At 42.5% G+C, this 21,450-nt stretch overlaps 1 protein-coding gene across 5 annotated transcripts in view; it reads left to right on the top strand.

The window, feature by feature from the left end:
- The window catches only part of LOC122557945 (N-acetyl-beta-glucosaminyl-glycoprotein 4-beta-N-acetylgalactosaminyltransferase 1-like), a 667,804-nt gene that overhangs the window by 514,484 nt on the left and 131,870 nt on the right, over positions 1 to 21,450 (top strand). For all 5 annotated transcript variants that reach the window (XM_043706193.1, XM_043706198.1, XM_043706197.1 and 2 more), the window contains exon 9: positions 9,267 to 9,333. In XM_043706193.1, coding sequence (XP_043562128.1) covers positions 9,267 to 9,333 — 67 coding nt within the window. The remainder of the gene's footprint in view (positions 1 to 9,266; positions 9,334 to 21,450) is intronic.

Below are 21,450 nucleotides of genomic sequence, written 5' to 3'. Positions count from 1 at the left end.
CACACACACACACACACACATATACACATTAACAGCACAGAGGTGGAATGAGTGGAGAGTGTTAAGCTCCTAGGAGTGGTCATCCACAACAAGCTTTCTTAGACTCTTCATGTGGATGCATTGGTTACAAAGGCCTTTTCTTCCTCAGAGAGCTGAGGAAATTTGCCATGACAGTGAATACCCTTGCCAACTTTTATAGGTGCGCCATTGAGACCATTCTGTCTGGATGTATCACTACCTGGTATGGCAACTGTACCATTCAAGATCGGAGACTGTTACAGAAAGTGGTGAACTCGGCCCGGACAATCACAAAGGCCAACCTCCCATCTATAGAATCCATCTACCAGGCCCATTGTCAAGGAAAGGCCTCAAAGATCCATCCCACCCTGGCAATGTTTTTCTACAACCTCTACCATTGGGAAGAAGGTACGGAAGCCTGAACACGTGCACCAGCCGGTTTTGCAACAGTTTCTACCCTACTGTTGTTAGAATACTGAATGGACTCACAAACGCTTAACATTTGCCTGTACCTGTGGTTTTGTTTTTGCCATTGTTTGCCAATTATTTGCCAATTATTTACTTGTCTATGCTACTTAACTCTATGATCTGCCTGTATTGCTCGCAAGGCAAAGCTTTTCACTGTGCCTCGGTTCACGTGACAATAAATTCAATTCAATTCAGTAATTTAAATGAGGTTTGATGTGACAATCGACCACTTTCAAAGAGTTGTGTAAGATTTTATGATGACGTCAGGTAAGTCCAACAACTGAATGCATTTATCAAATAGGGTTGAAACGGGAACTGACTGGGAGGTCCTTTGCTACAGTGGTAATGGCCGTACCTCTGGGTTGAAAGCTTGGGTTTCAGCTTGAGGGGTAGTAGAAGTTGAGTCACATCTCGGTCAGGTAGGTTGATAATCAGTTAAATGTGCTGAGCATTAAGTAAGAAACTTTCCTGGTCAGATAGAGTTAGGTGGTATCTGCAGTGCAACAACATCCCCATGATAAAAGACTCCATGCTCAGTTTCTTGCCAAGAGCAAATGCCATCCTCATTTTGAAGGCATGGCCACATCTATATGGTCTTGTTAATTTATGGATTCAGTGAATCTGATTTGGGCAGCTATGCATTATGATTGTATGTCTTCTGAATATTCTAACATATATCTTGGCCTCCAAGTACCTGAGATGGGAGGTTGGTGGTTTTCGGGAGTTGGCGGTGAATGTTTATAGTCAAAAAGTGTGGTGCTGGAAAAGCACAGCAGGTCAGGTAAATGTTTGTGTCCTTAGCCAACAGTCTAACAGCACAAGCACAGTTCCTGTTTCTCATTACTCTTCAATCTCTCTTGAAAACCATTTGTCTGTTCAGTTATCTCACTGATTCCACAGTTTTGCAAAGTATCATAAAATGTGGCTGGCAAATTGTATGATAACAGAATGCCTGTTAAATCAGATCAGTAGTTGCACTTAGCTAGCAATTATCACTGGGGACACAGGACAGGTAGCTCATTGGAAACTTAGATAAATAACCAGGCAGACATTTGTGTACTGGATGCAGCTGTAGTAGAAATTTTTGTGTGAGCAGAAATTGAATTAAGGCATAGATTTTTACTCTCAAGTGAAGAACACAGGGTCCAGTACTTTCCTGGTTCCTCCAATCTTGTTTCTGAGGAACTACCTGGGTGATCTGATTTTTGATTTGAGGAGGGTGTAGGGTAAATAAGCAAAGTCTTTTCCCTGGGGTTGGGGAGTCCAGAACTCGAGGGCATAGGTTTGGGATGAGAGGGGAAAGATATAAAAGAGACCTAAGGGGCAACTTTTTCACACAGAGGGTGGTATGTGTATGGAATGAGCTGCCAGAGGAAGTGGCGGAGGCTGGTACAATTGCAACATTTAAGATGGGTATATGAATAGGAAGGGTTTGGAGGGATATGGACTGAGTGCTGGCAGGTGGGAGTAGATTGGGTTGGGATATCTGGTCAGCATGGACGGGTTGGACCAAAGGGTCTGTTTCCATGCTGTACATCTCTATGACTCTATGACCAGGAATCTGGTTTGCCCAGTCCCCTAAACAGTGTGAATGGCAGCTACATGTCAACCCCAATGCTCTGGATGTATAAGAAAAAGCTAAAGCAAGAAACTCCACTCTTCGACACTAAGATCATTTCAGCTCTTTCATTTCCCTAACCTTGTCATGTTATGCAACCCACCCTCCTCTCATTTCCCTACATATCCCATGCCAACCAAAACCCCTCTACTCAACTCTCAGTGCTCCTCATCCTCACTGTGCCAACCAATTTTTCTCTACCCAACTATGACCCTCATAAGCCTATGCTAAATTAGTGCCAACTCATGCCAACCCATGTTCCTCACTCACCATTTACTGTCCTTAGATCTTGCATGTCAACTCCTTCATGGCCGGATGTCAGGAGCCAAGCTGAGCTTGAAATGAAACAACGTTCTAAGTGTCTGTTGCAAACGTTATATTTGTAAATTAAATATTCACAAAGACACATTCAATGCCTGAAAATTCCTTCAACTACTTTTAATCCTTTACAAAATCAAACATTTTATAGAACTCCACAAACTTTAGAAAGATACTGTTTTGTATTCATACCACACATTATAACCTTTATCACTACTTAGAGCTGACAATCAAAAGGTTCAGTGACAGATTCCCCACTGGATAAGTTACGCAGAATTAATCATACAATGATAACACTCAGACTTATAACAACAGACAATGAAATTGCATGTTTTTTTTTTCTTAACCATAGTCTTTTTAGATTTAAATGGCAGGAGATTTAAATGCTTCAAAATCATGACAGGTCTACATAGCCTATTCACTTCTTTAAAAAAAACATTCATATCTACTTTTTTCAAAGGGTTTCTAAAGGGCTCTTTACCATTCTCAGGGTGCATCTTGGTTCTCCAAAAGGTGCCTTGGACCTATCTTAAAGGTTACCCTACTCTCTTGAAGCTTTATATGTTTAGTCAAATATCTGAAGCCACCCCTGTCATGTTTTGGATCCTGTCATGAAAGTTGACTCAGTTTGAAGGCAGCTCTACTCTCACATTTGCAGCTGCCTCTGTCAGTATCAAATGTGTAAATTATGATGCACCCTTGTTTGTTCACCACACTCCCCACCTCATTAACAGAAATGGTGGGCACTGGGTTCATGGGTGGGAGTTTTGGAACTGCAGCTCTGGTGCTGTTCTGAGTAAGCTGGAGACCTTTCCTGAGCTTGAGAAAAAAATCCATTAAATGCATTCTGAAAGCTTCCCCTGTACATGACAAAATTTGGAGATATGTTAGCAAATTACCATAGTGGGTCATACAGTATGGAAACAGACCCTTCGGTCCAACCAGTCCATGCCAATCATAATGCCAAGCTAAACTAGTGCCGCCTGCCTATGCTTGGCCCATATCCCTCCAAACCTTTCCTCTTCATGATTTGGAGGTGCCGGTGTTAGACTGGGGTGGACAAAGTTAAAAACTACACAACAGTAAGTTATAGTCCAACAGGTTTATTGGAAGCACGAGCTTTCAAAGCACTGCACAACCACCTGATGAAGAAGCAGCACCTCAAAAGCTAGCTGCCTCTGAATAAACCTGTTAGACTGTAACCCGGTGTTATGTGATTTTAAACCTTCTAATCATGTACTTATCTAAATGTCTTTTAAGCATTGTAACTGTACCCACTTCCACCACTTCCTCTGGAAGTTCATTCAATACCCAAACCACTCTCTGTGCAATAAATAGTTGCCCCTCATGTCTTTTTCATCAGTGAGTGCACTGTTTTGTGAGAACCAAAGTATTGTATAGTATAATGTAGAATATGCTCTGCTGCTAAGGGAGACTGTTTCAGGCCAGACTATTCAATTTCTATCAATGAGGATATCCTGAGGTCAGTTGAGGCAGTGCTGTTTCTCTTTCAATTGACAAGCTGCTGCAAATCTTTGTCAGGAACGTAATTGCAAATTGACTAATTTTTCCCTGTGTCATGAAAGTGCAGTGTTTGAATTCTGGTGCCTGGAGAATGGCAGGCACAAATGTTTGATATATGGATTTGGCAAAGGAACTTTGCATGCAGTTGTTACACCTTTCAGCATGATCTATAGACTGAACCATGCTGTGAGGTATTCAGGCAGAATGCATTTTACAATCAACCAGGGATTCTTTCCTTTTCAGCCTGCACATACCCTTATTGTGTTCCACTGTGATATGCTACAGAACTTTTATTCTCAGTAGAAGGAAATGAAAGGCCGTTCTGATTTTGTTCTTGATTGATGATGTGTGTGAATGGAATGAGCTCTTTCTGAAATGTGTAAGCTTTATCCAAAGTCGTGCCTGCCAGGATGGGAACAGCATGCAGAATTCTCAACTTCTTAAAGACAAAGTTTTGGGAAACTTTGTAGCTTTAATGGCACAGAGCTGACCAGCAATGCTGAGTACTTTTTTTCCCGTTCAAAGGGAAGCAGTCTTCCCAGTGCCAGGTCCTCACTTTAAGGTCAGCAGTATTCCTATTCAGGGTCTGTATTGATCGCAGTCGGCAATAATGTCAGTGCTAATTCTCTATTGGAGAAATCCAGCAATACTGCCAGTGCTGGACTGTCATTCACAGGCCAATAATATTCCCAGTGCTGGATCCTGACTGCTTGCAACTGGCACTAATCCCAGTGCCAGATCTTCATTGATAGAATCTACCAGCAATCCCAGAGTGCTGGATCATCCATTAGAGCCCAACAGTAATCATATAGTCCTTCCTTGCCTTCAGAAAATTCAGGACTTATAGATTTCAAAAACCCACTGATGAAAATGCAAGCCCAGCACTCCAATGCTCCAGGACTCTACAGATGGTATTAGGCATTACATCGCTGGATTATCTGAATTGGATTCTAATGCTTTTCTGGAAAGATTATACTGGCTGTTGCTTTATTTCTGGACTTCGTGAAAGGTGGTGGGCGTCAGTAAATACAAATTTACTTCAAGAGGAATATTGTGACCTTTGTGTACGTTGGGCAATCTGAACTGGTTTATATCTCACCTTGATATGAAATGTAACTACTACAAGAGAATACTTGCATCCACGACACTTCAACCTTTAAAAGATGTCCACACACATTATCACTGCTAGAAGAATTAAACACTACCTTTTTCTGTCAGAAGATTCTTTTCCAAATTCACTTTGAAGCATGGAGACTAGTCTGTTCATTTAGTAGAAGAACCCCATTACATGTAGGATGCCATCGATTAGTATTGTTTCCAATAGTCATCAGTTGGGCCCTCTGTTCACAAAGATATATTCCAGCAGGTTAATTGAGAGTATACTTGGATATATCTGCCTTGCTGATATATCACAATCATGGGCTTTGAGGAACACATTTAGGGCAATTGTTAGTGACATCATCTGCACCAGGGTTACACACAATGTAAGTTACAATAAAAATTTGTGCATATCTGCACAAATTTGAGATCATCCAAAGTACTGAGCCTATTTTAATGTGCAATGTATCTGGGAGGACTCATCCATGTGACTGCTGGAAGAGATACATAGCTACTTACTCTAATACGTGCACACCACAGAACTCCAGGGTGTGTAGTAATCATGGACTGTGCGCTCAACAATTGATACAAAGACCAGGAAACTGTAAGGGTAATGAACAGCGAGCTTCATTCCTTCACCACCAAAGGCAATGTTCATGTCAATATGATTGGCACATGCTCACTCAGAAAATAAGCCACACAGTAGCCATTTCCTGATTTCCACATGCAAATATAACAAAAGAAAAAGCAGCAGGACAGTCCATTGGACTCATTAAGCCCATTCCACCATTCATGGCTGACCTGCTTGTGGCCTTTCCTGCCTGCCCCTTTCCATACTTGATTCCTTTGACCTACAGTTTTGAAAAAGACTTGCGTTTATATTATGTAGTCCGTCATGGTGAACAGGATAGCTAGAAGCACTTCATAGACAATTATGTGCTTACACAGTACCACTGCTATAATGTAAAAAATGTGGTAGCCACAAGGCTCCACAAAGAGGAGTTTGATAAACCACCAAATAATCTGGTTTGGTGAATCTTAGTTGAGGGATTGGTCAAGACCAATTGACCAGTAGCTTCCTTGCTTTTCTTCTGCTCTTGAAAGATAAAGAGAGGGCCTCAGTTTGACGTTATAAATGTTTAGTTTCCTATCCACTCTTTAATTAGCAATGTGTTCAAATGGCAACTATATAACATTTCTGTCTTTATAGAAATCAGGCTAGTGTGCAAATGCAGTAGTTCACTTTTGTACCTCAGATTTACCTTGTGTGTGATACTTTAAAAAAAACCTCAGACATTTTAACTTACTCATTTACTTACAGAGTTAAAATCTGGCCATTGTGTTGCTATTACCTCTCGGAAATATTGTGAGGCCCTGCTGCTACTTACACACCTCAGGATTATTTTATAATAACCCAGTTGAATGTGTGCTGCCTTTAATAAGTTTGGCAAAAGATTGCAAAATTCGGCAGGAAATAGTTCACTGCCTTTTAGTATTTAAGGACATGGTGGCTGTGTGGTTAGCACTGGTGCTTTATAGCACCGGGGCCTAGGTTCGATTCCATCCTCAGGCGACTGTCTGTGTGGAGTTTGTACATCGTCCCCCTGTCTGCGTGGGTTTCCTCCAGGTGCTCCAGTTTCCTTGATGCTCTTCAGAGGGTTGGTGTGGACTTGATAGGCTGAATGGCCTGCTGTCACTCTGTAGGGATTCTAAATATTCGCCATTTTCCATGTACTTAGATCTTGCTGTATTTTGATCTCAAATGGTTCAAACCAAATTATTAAAAGTACAAGCTTCAAATAAAATTGCTGAAAATCTTCTGAAATAAAATTGTAGACAAACAGCACATAGACATGTCTTCATTCTCTCTAGGGTGAAGACATTTAATTTGAAGCTATCATTCTCCCGTTGGGGCATTTAGCTGTGCTCCTCCCCTGAAAATATGTTTCTTTTTCCCTAAAGGGTCAAGGCAAATTCCAATACAGCTTTTAGGTTTACCTGTCAGAAATCAAGTGCACCTTTCAAAAGCTGTTTGTTTGGCAGTGATACAGTGTGTTTGCTGTTGATTTGTAGCATTGCCCCTAGAGACTCTCTTCGAAATCTGCTCCAGATAGTCTGTTGTACCCTAGTAAAGTTGTCACATTTAAACCATACAGGAGGAAGAATGCAAGGACTTGAAATCAAATGAGGTCTGGCACTGTAATGTTTACAAAACTGCATTCTCTTCACAAAGGAAGCCTTTGTAAAGTTCCCTACTTCTTTACTGTTGGTTGGAATGTATGAACAGGCTTTCAAAGGGAGACCTCATTGAAATGGCTGTCGGATGAGTGGTGCAATATTTGTTGTTGCTGTTGGACTGAGCTTCTGTTTCTCTTTGAATGTGTTTACGGCTATAAAGAGGATGTTCTGAAGGCTGATTGCAAGCCGGCGTGCTATATTCCAAGGAAGGTGGCATGTTTTAGCAAATATCGATAGTGCCCCACCATTGTGGGTGAGCCAGGCAGGCTGTTTCCGGTCATTGGGCGTGAGGTGAACTGGGCTTGTTTACCAGACTGAGCCACTTACATTTCTCTGGTTTCTGGCAACACCAGTGAAGGCAAATTGGTGAATATACATGGACGGAGTAATTTCCCAATTATTAAATGCCTCTGAAGACCACATAATATTTCTAAGAAACGTAAAACCAATTGATTTCTTTTGACATGACTGTGTAAAGAAACTGAAAGCAGTGCTGGTTAAAGGATACATTGCAACATTACCTCTCATGTATAAATAACCCATTAACGTTAATGGCTTCATGACAATGGGTTGAATTTCATGGTCCCAGGGAGTTGTTTGGCAGGCGGGGAAGATTCTAAAAATTGCAGCATACCATGGATGTTATGCCTGTGCCCTCCCTGGCACAGTCTAACCAGTCTATTCAGCCTGATCGAATCATGGAGCAAACTAGGTGGACCGAATGGTCTAAATGTGCTCCTGCATCTTACGTTTTTATGGCATTGGTTGGCCTGCCCACCCTTGAGCAAATTGGTGCCTATTATAAAGGATTCCTCCCACCATTCTTGGGATCTTCTCTCCGATGGTGAGAGGTCAGCACCATGTGTCCAGCCTCCATGTTTCACTGGGAGGGGCTGATGGTCGCTTAAGCTGGGTTCAGGTACCTCAACAGAGGACATCCAACAAAGTGTTACCAGTTTGGCATTTACCCCATCTCTGGCCTTTCCTACCCCAGATTTCACCCCTATCAGCTCCCTCCCCAGAATATATCTGACTCTGGAGCACGTGGGACTTGAACCTGGACTTTCCAGCTCAGAGATAGGGATGCTACCACTGTACCAAAAGAGCCCCAAAACTATCAATTTATCTCACTTTTGTGAATGGGATACTAATGTGAAAGTGCTGCGTTTGTCCACATAACACTAGTTATTACACTTCGAAAGTGCTTCACTGTGTTTGAAGCATCTTGGGATTTTAATGTGTTGATATGCTGATTAAATGTAATTATTTATTCTATTTTGTAATAACATTTGCAAAATAATCTCTCCAAATTGTAATGACTCGTGCCAATTTTCTAGAGTTACTTTCTAAGTATGATGTGATAAATCTGATTTTTAACCCTGCTAATATTGCTAATCTGAGTTATGGGTGATTGGTAGTATGTAGATGAGATTGATGGGCTAATGTGTTGAGGTTTTGATTAACCATTTAGTCTCTGAATATAGGCAGAGTTAATCATTTCTGCCAGGTCCCATGCTCTAAGGCAGGGATTCCACTCCTGCTAATTATCTTCTGAACCCCTAACAGAAAGCACATGCAGCTGAATATTGGATAAAGACAAGGGTTGAATTATCTGGGGTCCTCCACAAATTAATAATGTTGCCACGCTAGTGGCTAGGGTCACACATGAAAAATAATTGCCTCGATGAGACAGCAGAGGACTTCTGAAATTATTCTAATCCCATGGTGAGTCCAGGTGAAAGGGACAAAGGGGCTTTATTATGCTTTTTAAAATGTAGGTCAATTCTACGGCAGAGTACAAATAAAAGAACAATTAAAGTTTTTCCTTATAAAATAAGTGTTTTGACTTCTTCTGCGGAGAGAATTAATTTCCTCTACTATCATAAATTGTGTAACCATCTGGGGTCCCACTTTGTGATTGACACACTGGCAAAAAATCTCTCACCAGCTATACCTGCTCACTGATTATATGTCTCTGTTCTAGTGGCGGCCATTTTTCCCTGGAGTGAAGTTTGAGATTATCAGTTCACCGCACATCTCACTGTACACCGGTAAGTCTTTCGCAACTCAGTTTCATTTACATGAAATTCTTGGTGCGTGAATTCCAGGTGGATTTTGGTGACCATCAACATTGCAATTAAATACTAAATACAACCCAAAAGAACTGCGGATGCTGTAAATCAGAAACAAAAGCAGAAGTTACTGGAAAAGCTCAGCAGATCTGGCGGCATCTGTGAAGAGAGAAAGTTTCTGAGGAAGGGTCACCGGACGCGAAACGTTAACTCTGATTTCTCTTCACAGATGCTGCCCGACCGACTGAGCTTTTCCAGCAGTTTCTGTTTTTGTTGCTATTAAATAACAATGGCTCCATCCAAAAGCTTCCAGATCCTTATCATGATGATTACTGGAACACGGCTGTTGTATTTTCCTTCCTGTTATGTAGCCAAATTCAATGGAGAAAGGTTGAAAGGTAGCTATGCAAATGCGGTAAATGCCACACAAAATACTGGCAATGAACAATTAGACCAGAAAGAAAAATTATTGTTCCTGCCTATCAAAATCATCACAGAATGTGAATCATTTTCAGCTTTGATTGGTTTTAATATAAAACCAAGTATGTAATCAGTGTTCTGAAGAAGACATGCAGACACAAAAGGTTAACTCAGTTTCTGTCTCCACAAATGCTAAGTTGCTAAGTTTCCTGCTAAGTTTCTCCAACATTCTCTGTGTTTGTTTCAGATTTTCAGCATCTGTGGTATTTTGCTATTATGGGATTGCCGGGGTTGGAGGGTTTGAGCTATAGAGAGAGGCTGAATACACTGGGGTTGCTTACCCCAGAATGTCGGAGGCTGCGAGGTGACCTTATCGATGTTTATAAAATCATGAGGAGCATGGATAGGGTGAATTGTCAATGTCTTTTCCTCAGGGAAGGGGAGTCCAGAACTAGAGGGCATAGGTTTAAGGTGAGAGGAGAAACATTTAGACCATAAGACATAGGAGCAGAAATTAGGCCATTCAGCCCATTGATTCTGCTCTGCCATTCAATCATGGCTGATAAGTTTCTCAATCCTATTCTCCCGCTTTCTCCCTGAAAGCCTTGATCCCCTTGATACTCAAGAACCTCTCTATCTCAGTCTTAGATATGCTCAATTTAAATGGGACATAAAAGGGCAACCTTTTCACGCAGAGGATGGTATGTGTATGGAATGAGCTGCCAGAGGATGTGGTGGAGCAAGGTACAATTACAACATTTAAAAGGCATCTGATGGGTACATGAATAGGAAGGGTTTGGAGGGATATTGGCCAAATGCTGGCAAATAGGACTAGATTAATTTAGGACATCTGGTCAGCATGGACAAATTGGACTGAAGGGTCTATTTTCCTTTGCTGTACATCTCTATGATTCTAAGTCAGTGCAACTTTCTTTGCCCTACCTTTCTGGCATTGTTAGGACCTTGGTAATGGGACTTCCAACGCAGGCTGAAGGTAGTTTCGGTTATGTGGTGCTGTGATGAGGTGAACACTATCTTACTTTGCCTATTTTTTCCATTGTAAGAAACTAAATAGCTTTGCAAATACAAATAATCACTCGTCAGGGATTGGGCATTGATCATATTTAAGAGCTTTTTATAGACTAGATGTTAAATATTTATACAGTGCTATTGTCTCCACCTTGCTCGATGCAGTGTATTTGTTAATCTTCCCTTTCCTGCTTGCCCTGCCTATCTGTTACTGTCACTGCAGGTATCCACTTGCAGCTCACCTCTGCCCACACTGCCATTATCATCCATTCAGTGACTCCATAGCTATGTAACCTGTATGCTGCCAACACCCCTTCCTTTTGTTTTGCCCCCTTTGTTTTTAAACATGTAACTTTGGCCCCTTTAAGGCAGAGTTTCAGAGAGTGCCGGATGCCGGGATCCAGTGTGGATCAGGCTTGAGGAACCCAGAAGTGTGTGTTTCCCCGAAGGTTGTCAAGTTTAAACCTCGACGTGTGCCCAATGCTTTTCTTTCCAGCTCCCCAGAAACTTCCATTGTAAGCTTGGCTGCCTGTTGGATAGGGAAGACTTCACAAAAGAACGCAGTCACAGGACAGAGATGGCAGAGGGAAAGTTTGCAGTGGGTTAATAACCAGGGGCAAATGGATGGTGTCAAAAAAAATGACAGGTCATGAGGCAGATTAGTTCGGGAAGCTTTGGTTTAGGAGATGGTGATTTTTGGAGGGAAAGTTAGTGATGTGGGAGATAAGGGTGTGATCCAGGGGTGGAGGCGGCAGATTGAAATGGTGAGGATAGGCTGCTTGGCTGAAGAAAATTCCTCTGCTGCCTTTGGGCCTTAAGCAGTGCTATGAAAGCAGTCACATCATTGATCCAACATTTCTCTCCACCTTATATACGTCACTTTTCCAGGGGTCCAGAAAAACTGGCCATTGCTTGTCGAACATGGAAACTTTACTAAAATGAAGGCATGCAATCACTTTAAAATAACTTGATAAACCAACCTATCCCTGTGAGTGGAATAGTGACTCGACCCTTGTCTTTTCTCCATCAAAATTGGCAGTGATTGGTTTGAGATTGGTTTACTTTCATCTTAAATATTTAACATTTTTACTTCCACCTGACCCGAGCATCACCTGTTTCAGTGAGGAATTAAATTTATCCATATTGCCTTTGAGAAAACATGTTTGCCAAATCTTTCTCTCTGTTATAAGTGTGTTATACGCATATATCCTAAGCACTTCTAAATTAGATCAATAATGCTTTCAGTCATGATATTTGCTGCAAATTAATCAGATTTATTTTTAACTCCTGGACATTAGTACTGCTGGCTGGCCAGCATTTATTGCCCATCCCTAACTGTCCTTGAGAAGGTGGTGTTGAGCTGCCTTCTGGAACTGCTGAAGTCTATGTGCTGTAAGTTGACCCACAATTCCTTTAGGGAGGCAATTTCAGATTTTTAACCCAACAACAGTGAAGGAACAGTGATACAGTTCCAAGACAGGATGGTGAGTGGCTTGGAGAGGAATTTGTAGATGCTGGTGTCCCCATGTTTCTGTTGCCCTTGTCCTTCCAGATGGCAGTGATCATGGGTTTGGAAGGTGCTGTTCGAGGATCTTTGGTGAATCTCTGCAGTGCATTTTGTAGATAGCACACACTGCTACTATTGAGCGCAGCTGGTGGAGAGAATGGATGCTTGTGGATGTGTTGTCAATCAAGTGGGCTGCTTTGTCCTGGATGGTGTTAAGCTTCCTGTTGGAACAGCACTCATCCAGGCAAGTGGGGAATATTCCATCACACTCCTGACTTGCAGATGATGATTGGGCTTTAGGGATTCAGGAGGTGAGTTACTCTCCTCAGTATGTCTAGCCTCTAACCTGCTCTTGCAGCCACTACATTATTTGGCAAATTCAGTTGAGTTTCTGGTCAATGGTAACTCCAGGATGTTGATAGTGGATGATTCAGTGATGATAACACCATTGAATGTTAAAGGGCAGTGGTTGGATTATCTCTTACCAAAGATGTTCATTGCCTGGCATTTGCTTGGTGTGAAGGTTATTTGCCTCTTGTCAGCTCAAGCCTGGATATTATCCAGATCTTGTTGCATTTGAAAATGGAGTGCTTCAGTATCTGAGGAGATGCAAATCATGCTGAACATTGTATAATGTTTGGCTTGCCAGGGTGGGAGGGGAGGAGCCGATCTCGAGTGGAGAGCCAGGGATGATATGATTGTGGGTAAAGCTGTGATTAACACTGTGGTGGTGTGTGCAAAGTTGGGGGAAGGAGAGGGTTGCGAGGGAACCCAGGGTGATAGGGTTTGGGAGAAAGGAATCGAGAATGTGGTGTTGGAAAAGCACAACAGGTCAGGCAGCATCTGCGGAGCAGGACAGTCGGTGTTTCGGGCAAAAGCCATTCATCAGGAATAAGCTAATTCCTGATGAAGGGCTTATGCTTGAAAGGTCGAATCTCCTGCTCCTCAGATGCTGCCTGACCTGTTGTAGCACCACCCTGTTAGACTCTGATCTCCAGAATCTGCAGTCACACCTTCTCCTTTGGGAGAAAGGAGTCAAGGATAAGTGTGTTTAATGATAAATTAGTTAAAAGATGGAAAATAAATTTTACGGAAGCTTTCAAAACGTCTACAAATGGACCATTAATTCAGAGACTGTTACTGAGCGGATGACATACCTCAAGGTATGGATCCTCAGCTCATGCTGTCGAGGAGTAAAGCTTCAACAGGAATGGGCCATCCACCAAGCTTCCTCACTCACCTAATCCACAGGGCAGCCTGGGAAGCAATTTTGCCAACAAGAAGAGTTGGCACCTCATTTTAAATACATTTGGTTGCTGTTTGCTGGTAACTGCCCAGTCCAGAACACCAGTGTGAATCACTTACTGGAATACTCAATGGAAGATTCTAGTGTCAAGTTATATCAGAGGATGCCTTGCAATATGATTGTCTCCTGGATTGATGTTTGCTTTCGAAATCTTTCTTCACACTTCCTGACAGTATCAAGCTTAGGATTGACTCTATCTCAGTCTTGGGGAAAGTGAGCACTGCAGATGCTGGAGATCAGAGTCGAGAGGGTGGTGCTGGAAAAGCACAGCAGGCCAGGCAGCATCCGAGGAGCAGAAGAATTGACGTTTCAGGAATGTCTCAGTTCTCCCCAGGATCTGAAATTCATGGCATTTCCATCAGTCTTACCTTGTTTCTACATGTACCCTTTTTAAAACAAAGGTCCAAGCTTGGTATCAGCTAATTAGCATCATTGGATTTATTTAATCTTCTTGCCTGCTATTTTCAGCCATAATGTCATCCCCACCTACCGGCTTTTGTTCTTCAGATTTAACCATTTTTTTAAAAAGAACTTCTTTCACCTGAGGTTCTATTTAATTTTTAAAATTCTATCAAATGGATTGCAGTGCTCGGCTGTACAGTATTTATTGTTGGTGTAAAGGACATCCATCTGAAGGGGCTTTGAAAATGTAAATAATTTCAAAACCACCACTGCAGACAAAAAGCAACTGGCATTTCTAAAGGATTTTGTACAAATTTCAGTCCATTCCAGGAGTGGGACCATCAGTTTATTAATGCGTCAATGCTTCACTTAATTGCTATTGTGAAGCTTTATGGTCCTGCATACTGAAAAGATAAATGGCTGTCTAGGATTTGAGAGAAATGTAAATTTGCAAACCCTTAACCTGAACTCTTTACAAACCTCTTTGAGTGAATGTAACTGCTGCCTCAAGGGTTCCTACACGGAAGTGTGAACCTGAACTAAATTACTAAAAAAAAAACGAAATGTTTTCACACATCACTTCTCTCCCAGAACAAAATACATATTTTGCACAATTTAATAATGTGCAGGTGAATTTGATTTGAATGGCTAGTGGGCAATTTCAGAATGAAAAACGAAATGCAAGCACCATAAACGACTGAGATATGTTGATATATGTGTGTGGTAGAGGCAAATTAAACCCAGGGGTAAAAACTGCTCCTGTTGAATTATTCACCTTTTCTTTATTCAATTCAATTTTGATTTCCTTGCTGGAATGTTGCTTGGCTGCTCACATTGTGAGTTGGCTCATCTGCGTGGATATATGACCGTTCCCTCTGCAAGGGTTTATGTGTGTCATATGCTGTTTTCTTAAAGAAGCTTCAGGAAGCATCTAATCTGTATAAAACACTCCTGGAGATGCAATACTATAGAACCATGAAAAAATAGAAACTTAAAGCACATGATGAAAGAAAGGACAACGGAGAACTACAAACCTATGTATACAGAAAACCGACAAACAAAACCGACAAACACTGACCAAATACTTAACTACACCAGCAACCATCCCAACACACACAAACGAAGCTGCATCAGAACACTATTCCAACGAGCCACCACACACTGCAGCACAGATGAACTTCAGAAAACAGAGGAGAACCACCTATACAACGTATTCAAGAAGAACGGATACTCAAAAAATACAGTGCGCAGATTCCTCAAGAACAAACCATGACAAGCAGACCAAACACAGCCAGAAACCCTAACCACCTTACCATACATCAAAGAAGTTTCAGAAATGACAGCCAGACTACTAAGACCCCTCGGAATCCTAGTAGCACACAAACCCACCAACACTCTCAAACAAAAACTAACAAACTTAAAAGTACAACCCATGGACAAAACCAACGTCATCTACAAAATTCCATATAAGAACTGCCACAAACACTACGTAGGACAAACAGGAAGAAAGTTAGCCACCAGGATACACGAACACAGCTAGCCACAAAAAGCCATGACCCTCTCTCCCTCATAGCCCTACACACGGCTAAAAAAAAACACCCATTCGACTGGGGCAACACATCTATCCTGGGACAGGCTAAGCAAAGACATGCCAGAGAATTCCTAGAGGCCTGGCACTCCAACTACAACTCCATAAACAAACACATAGATCTAGATACCATTTATCAACCCCTCAGAAAACAAACAGGAATTGACATCACCACAAACCCCAGGAACCCCATCCAGGAGAAAGATATAAATAGAAAGCAGGAGACAACAGTTTCGCTTCACTTGGAGGCCGCCACTGATGATGTTACCTAGCCAGGTAATGAAACGTCTGGATATCAAACCTACAGCTCAGCGAGCAAACCTACACCCTAATGATGAGGCCATTCAACCCAACAAGTCTGAACTACCTCTAAGAAAGAAACATCATGTCTAGCCTTGACTCATCCGTACTTTGTTTCTTAAATACCTGCACACAATTTACTTTTGAAAGTTCTTATGGAACAAGCTTCCACCACTTTTCAAACCAGATCTCAGCAAGTGTCTGAGTTAAAATAATTTCCCCCACCCCTCCGCTCGATAGTTTACCACTGTTTTAACTCTCTAATCTTTAACCATTGGAGAGTGGGGGTGGTTTATCTCCATTTACTCTATCAATATCTTTCAATGTGAAATCTCTATTAGGTTACATCTCGATCCTCTCTGTTGCAAAAAGATCAGACCTAGACTTTCAACCTCTTGGCACAGCTTGGAATCCATCATCAGCTGTAACATCCAGATAAAACTCCTCCATACCCTTTCTGAGGAACTCAATTTTTGCTGAACTCTGGTGCCCACTTCTCCTGTGATTCTCCCAGACTTCACATTGTAGTCTACATTTTTCGGGACTCTATAAGATTCTACCCGTTGTGGAGCTTTTCTTCAATAGTATTAGATTAGATTAGATTGCTTACAGTGGGGAAACAGGCCCTTCGGCCCAACAAGTCCACACCGACCCACCGAAGCGCATCCCACCCAGACCCATTTACCCTTTCACCTAACACTACAGGCAACTTAGCATGGCCAATTCACCTAACCTGCACATTTTTGGACTGTGGGAGGAAACTAGAGCACCCGGACGAAACCCGGGCAGACACGGGGAGAATGTGCAAACTCCACACAGACAGTTGCCTGAGGAAGGAATTGAACCCAGGTCTCTGACACTGTGAGGCAGCAGTGCTAACCACTGAGCCACCGTGCCGCCCACAGTATTGCCGGAGTGTTGTCAGACCCGTCACAGTATCCAGTCCCTCTAGACAATTATTTGTATTACAGGGAGTGAATTGAATTGGCTGAAGATGGGCATTCATGATGGGTCTTATGGAGGAGATTGAATTGAATCATTTACTCTGCATTTCTGGCTGAAGATTAATGCAAGTGCTTCAGCCTTACATTTGCGTTGATGCTCTGGACTCCTGCATCATTGAGGAACGTAATGTTTTGTGGCGTCGTCTTCCAGTGAGTTGTTTAATTGTCCATCACAATTAATGACTGAGAAGGGTCAAGGAGTTGTTGGCTAGATGATGTAATGGACTAGTCAGTTGTTCCTGATGAAGGGCTTATGCCCGAGATGTCGATTCTCCTGCTCCTTGGATGCTGCCTGACCTGCTGTGCTTTTCCAGCACCACCCTCTCGACTGATCTCCAGCATCTGCAGTCCTCACTTTCTCCTAGGCAGTTGTAATGTTCAGGTCTCCAGCTCAGGCAGATCTTATGAGTGAATTGCACTGTTCACTAAAGTGGAGAAATTGCAATGTAATGAGAAAGATCAGGAGCAGAAGGGGAACTTTGAAAGATTGCTTCTTACTGGGTGAAAGAAGGAAGTGATTGGCTTAAGAAGGGAAACCAAGTTTCTAGAAAGTGGATTTAACAATAGAGAAGTTGTGGTAGTCCCACTTCAGGCCAAGTATATTGGTTGAAGTGCATATTAGCATAGTAATCAATTGTAGAGGACACGCATCCTAGAACGTGATGTTTACCCATGTACTTTGCAGGATGGTCTACTAGCTGGTGGTAATGAATCCTGCCTGATGTTTCTTTCCTCCTCAGTCCAGGAACAATGGGCTGGGCTTTTGTAGAGCCCATCTGACTCCGGAGGCCTTAGATTAAGAAAGAAGTGGGGTAGATCGCAGGTGCAGAAGTCCTGCCTTCACATTTTAGCAAATGAAATTTTGGCTGCCAAGGCATGAATCACAACAGGTGTGATCTAGAAGTTAGCATTTGAAATAGGTTGTGAGTTCAAACAGACTCAATTTTGGCAATTTCAAGGGCCTTGAACCACAAGTCAAAAATTGGTAGAGAAGACATAAATAATCTTGAAGGTCAGAATAAGATTAGCTTAAATATCATGATCTGAAGTTTTTAAACACTTAGTATTGATCAATTGGTGTAGATTGTAAAGCAAGAGCGTCTCACATTAGATGAACAGCACTTATGTGAAATTCCAGAATCTTAAGTAACAGAGGAAGAGAATTGTTGTAGCATTGAAGGAGGCCATTTCTATGTTGGTTGCACTGGCTCTCCAAATGAGCAGTTCACCTCGTACCATTCCCTCACCTTCTCCTATAAATCTGCATATACTTGCTTTTTAGCTAATAATTTAGTTTTGAATGTCTCAACTTGCTTCCACTGTGCACGCAGGCAATATATTTCAGATTTTCTCCCCCATCTACTCCGTCCAGCTTCCATGTTATTTTGAATACCTCTGTCAAATTCATTCCAACATTCTCCAAGAAAAGCACTCATAACTTCTCCAATTTTTCAGTGTAACTGAATTTCTTTATCCCTGAAACCCTTCTGGTAAAACTTTATTGCATTCTCTCTAATGCTTTCACGTCTTTCTTGAATTGACGCCTTGAATTTGATGCAGTATTCCAATTGAGGCTGGATCAGTTTTTAAACAAACGTGTAACATAACTTGCTTGCTCTTGTGCTCTGTGCCCAATTTGAGAAATCCTAGGATACTGGAAACATGCACCAAATCTGTAGAGCTGTCTTAGATGTGTGAAATATTTTTTTCTCTCCCGGATTTGCAAAGTGGCACTGCTTCAATTGCCTCATTGCAATGCAGTCAGAATTCATATGCCAGAATTTCTTTAAAAGGTATTCTGAAACTACATTATGTAATGTTCTGATGACAGACTTTAATATGGACAATAAAATTGGCACTTGAGTACAGTATTTCCCTTAATGTCCTAAAAATCTTCAATACTACAGCTTTCAATAATATGTTGCCTCTTCTGAGGCTAGCTGTGAAACGTGTCCAAAATTCCCACAATTTTACTTGGGGCGTGCCCGACTGCGATTCTCAACTGCGTGTTCTGAGAGTTTTAATGGCTTGAGAATGCCAGATTTATTGAAGTATTGGTTTGATGAGATGTTTTTCAGTGTCACGTTCAGACCTATGCAGCTGGACTCATACTGGTGCAAACCTGACACTGTTGACTAATGTAAACACCACAGCCACATAAATAATTCAGAGCTTGGGAGGTGAGGGGGGGGGGGGTGTCTGAAGTCAATATCTTTCTTTTCCTACCTCATACTGGGGCTAATAAGCTCAATTGGCTTACTCCACCACCACCTCCGACCAGCCCCACCCCCTCCCATTTATCTCTCCACCCCCTCGAATCACAAGCCTCTTTCCTGATGAAGGGCTTTTGCCCGAAACATCGATTCTCCTGCTCCTCGGACACTGTCTGACATGCTGTGCTTTTCCAGCAACACACTCTTGACTCAGTTGGCTTCATGGCTGGCATGTTGTCTAGAATAGTGCCAATGGTATGGGTTGGATCCCTATTCTGGCTGAGGTAGATGAATGCTTGCCTCCTTGCCCTGCCTCTGAATCAAAAAGGCAGTGACCAACTACCACTGACAAAATTAGCAGACAATGAGCCAAGGACCTGTTGTTAGGCATAGGCTGCATGAAAGAATGATCCACTTATAACATTTATCATTCATTTTATCATCTATTTACATTTGATACTTCTATATTTTGAATGTAAGGAGAAGGCTATGTGCCCATTTCTTGCAAGTGTGCTAAAACCAGGCATTTTCCTGCCAAATCAAGTCTCTTTTGTAATATGTAATTGAATTAGTCTAAGAAAATTAATTCTGAGTAATGCATACATCAGAAGTTCTAAATCATTCAGATGACTTGTTCCTCGACCTTTGAAATCTGTGTGACCAAATTTATGCCATGAGGTTAGTTGAATTTTTAAGAAATGCCAAATACCTCCTGCCGCTTCTGTTTATAGCACAATCAAGAAAGGTTTGTGTTACATTTATGTCATACTTAGCTTAACACATTATTGAAAAAGAATTCTCTCCCTCCAATGAGCAGTGCCTTGAAGTGTTAGTTAATAACTGGATTTTATCAGGTGAGAATCTTATTAACATTTTCATGACTGTGACGAGTTCCAACAATCTTGAGCTGTATTTGGACTAGATTAGTTTGGAATATCTGGTCGGCATGGACGAGTTCGAGCAAAGGGCCTGTTTCAGTGCTGTACATCTCTATGACTCTAAAAATACCATCAGCTCCTACAGTTTCAGCACCAATGGCTGTTATTAGAGCTAAGTGCTTTTTGACCATTTGACTGAGTAAATCTCCAAAGCACATCTCACAACGTGGGTGAAGGTGGGGGACAGGGGAAGCTGAGTTCACCTTCTAATTGAAAATCTTAAAAGGTTTTTGAAGGATTAGCTGTTACTGATTTGGTTATCAGTTGGAGGTTTGCTTGTTTTAGAACTTGAGGGTTCTTAATACCTAAAATGGGTTTCATGAATGCGATTTATTTTTGTTCTGTATCAATTTTGTATCTCTATTAGATGGTTAGTTTCTTTTCATCTCCATGTGTCTCCTGTGGTCTGCCTGCAGTGGATACTAGATGAGTGACAATTGAGAAGGCATGGTCAAATTAAGTGACAACAGAGATGGTATAAGTGGTACAAGATTAAATGCAGATGGCATGGGGATATGAGGGTGGGTATGGGGGAGAAACAGGGAATAGGTGGTGTAGCTGGGGAATGAGGGCCTGACAGCTTTTTCTAAAACTGCACCAGGGTCTCAGATCACCGAGACAGGCCTTCTGACCAGCTCCTCTTGGCAACCATCTCTATGGCAGCCTCTTAAAGTGACAGAGCTGAAAAATGTGTTGCTGGAAAAGCGCAGCAGGTCAGGCAGCATCAAAGGAACAGGAGAATCGACATTTCGGGCATAAGCCCTCCTTCAGGAATGAGGAGGGTGTGCCAAGCAGGCTAAGATAAAAGGTAGGGAGGAGGGGCTTGGGGGAGGGGCGTAGGGAATGCGATAAATGGAAGGAGGTTAAGGTGAGGGTGATAGGCTGGAGAGGGGTTGGGGGCGGAGAGATCGGAAAGAAGATTGCAGGTCAAGAAGGCGGTGCTGAGTCCGAGGGTTGGGACTGAGAAAAGATGGGGGGAGGGGAAATGAGGAAGCTGGAGAAATCTGCAGCCTCAGCGATCGCCGCCCAGACAACTGCCTCCACGATCGCCAGGAAGACCATCGGTGACAGATTCACGGCCTCCACGGAGTCCACAACCACCGGGAACAACATCGTTTCTGCACTCGCCACAGCCACGTCTGCCCCCAGAGTTGCCATCGCCGCATCTACGTCCGCCCCCAGTGACGTCACGCGCCTGCACAATGACCACGGCGCATGCATCTCCGCCCCCGCGCCGATCTCCACCCCTGCGCCGAACCCCGCCCCCACACCAATCCCCGCCCTCACACCGATCCCCGACCCACACCGATCTCTGCCCCCACGCCTGACCATGCCTCCACGCCGATCTCCGCCCCCACGCCTATCTCCGCACCCATGCCTAACCCTGCC

Source organism: Chiloscyllium plagiosum, chromosome 16 (genome assembly GCF_004010195.1).
Source record: "Chiloscyllium plagiosum isolate BGI_BamShark_2017 chromosome 16, ASM401019v2, whole genome shotgun sequence".
Taxonomy (NCBI): Eukaryota; Metazoa; Chordata; class Chondrichthyes; order Orectolobiformes; family Hemiscylliidae; genus Chiloscyllium; species Chiloscyllium plagiosum.
This window is presented reverse-complemented; position numbering and strand designations above follow the sequence as displayed.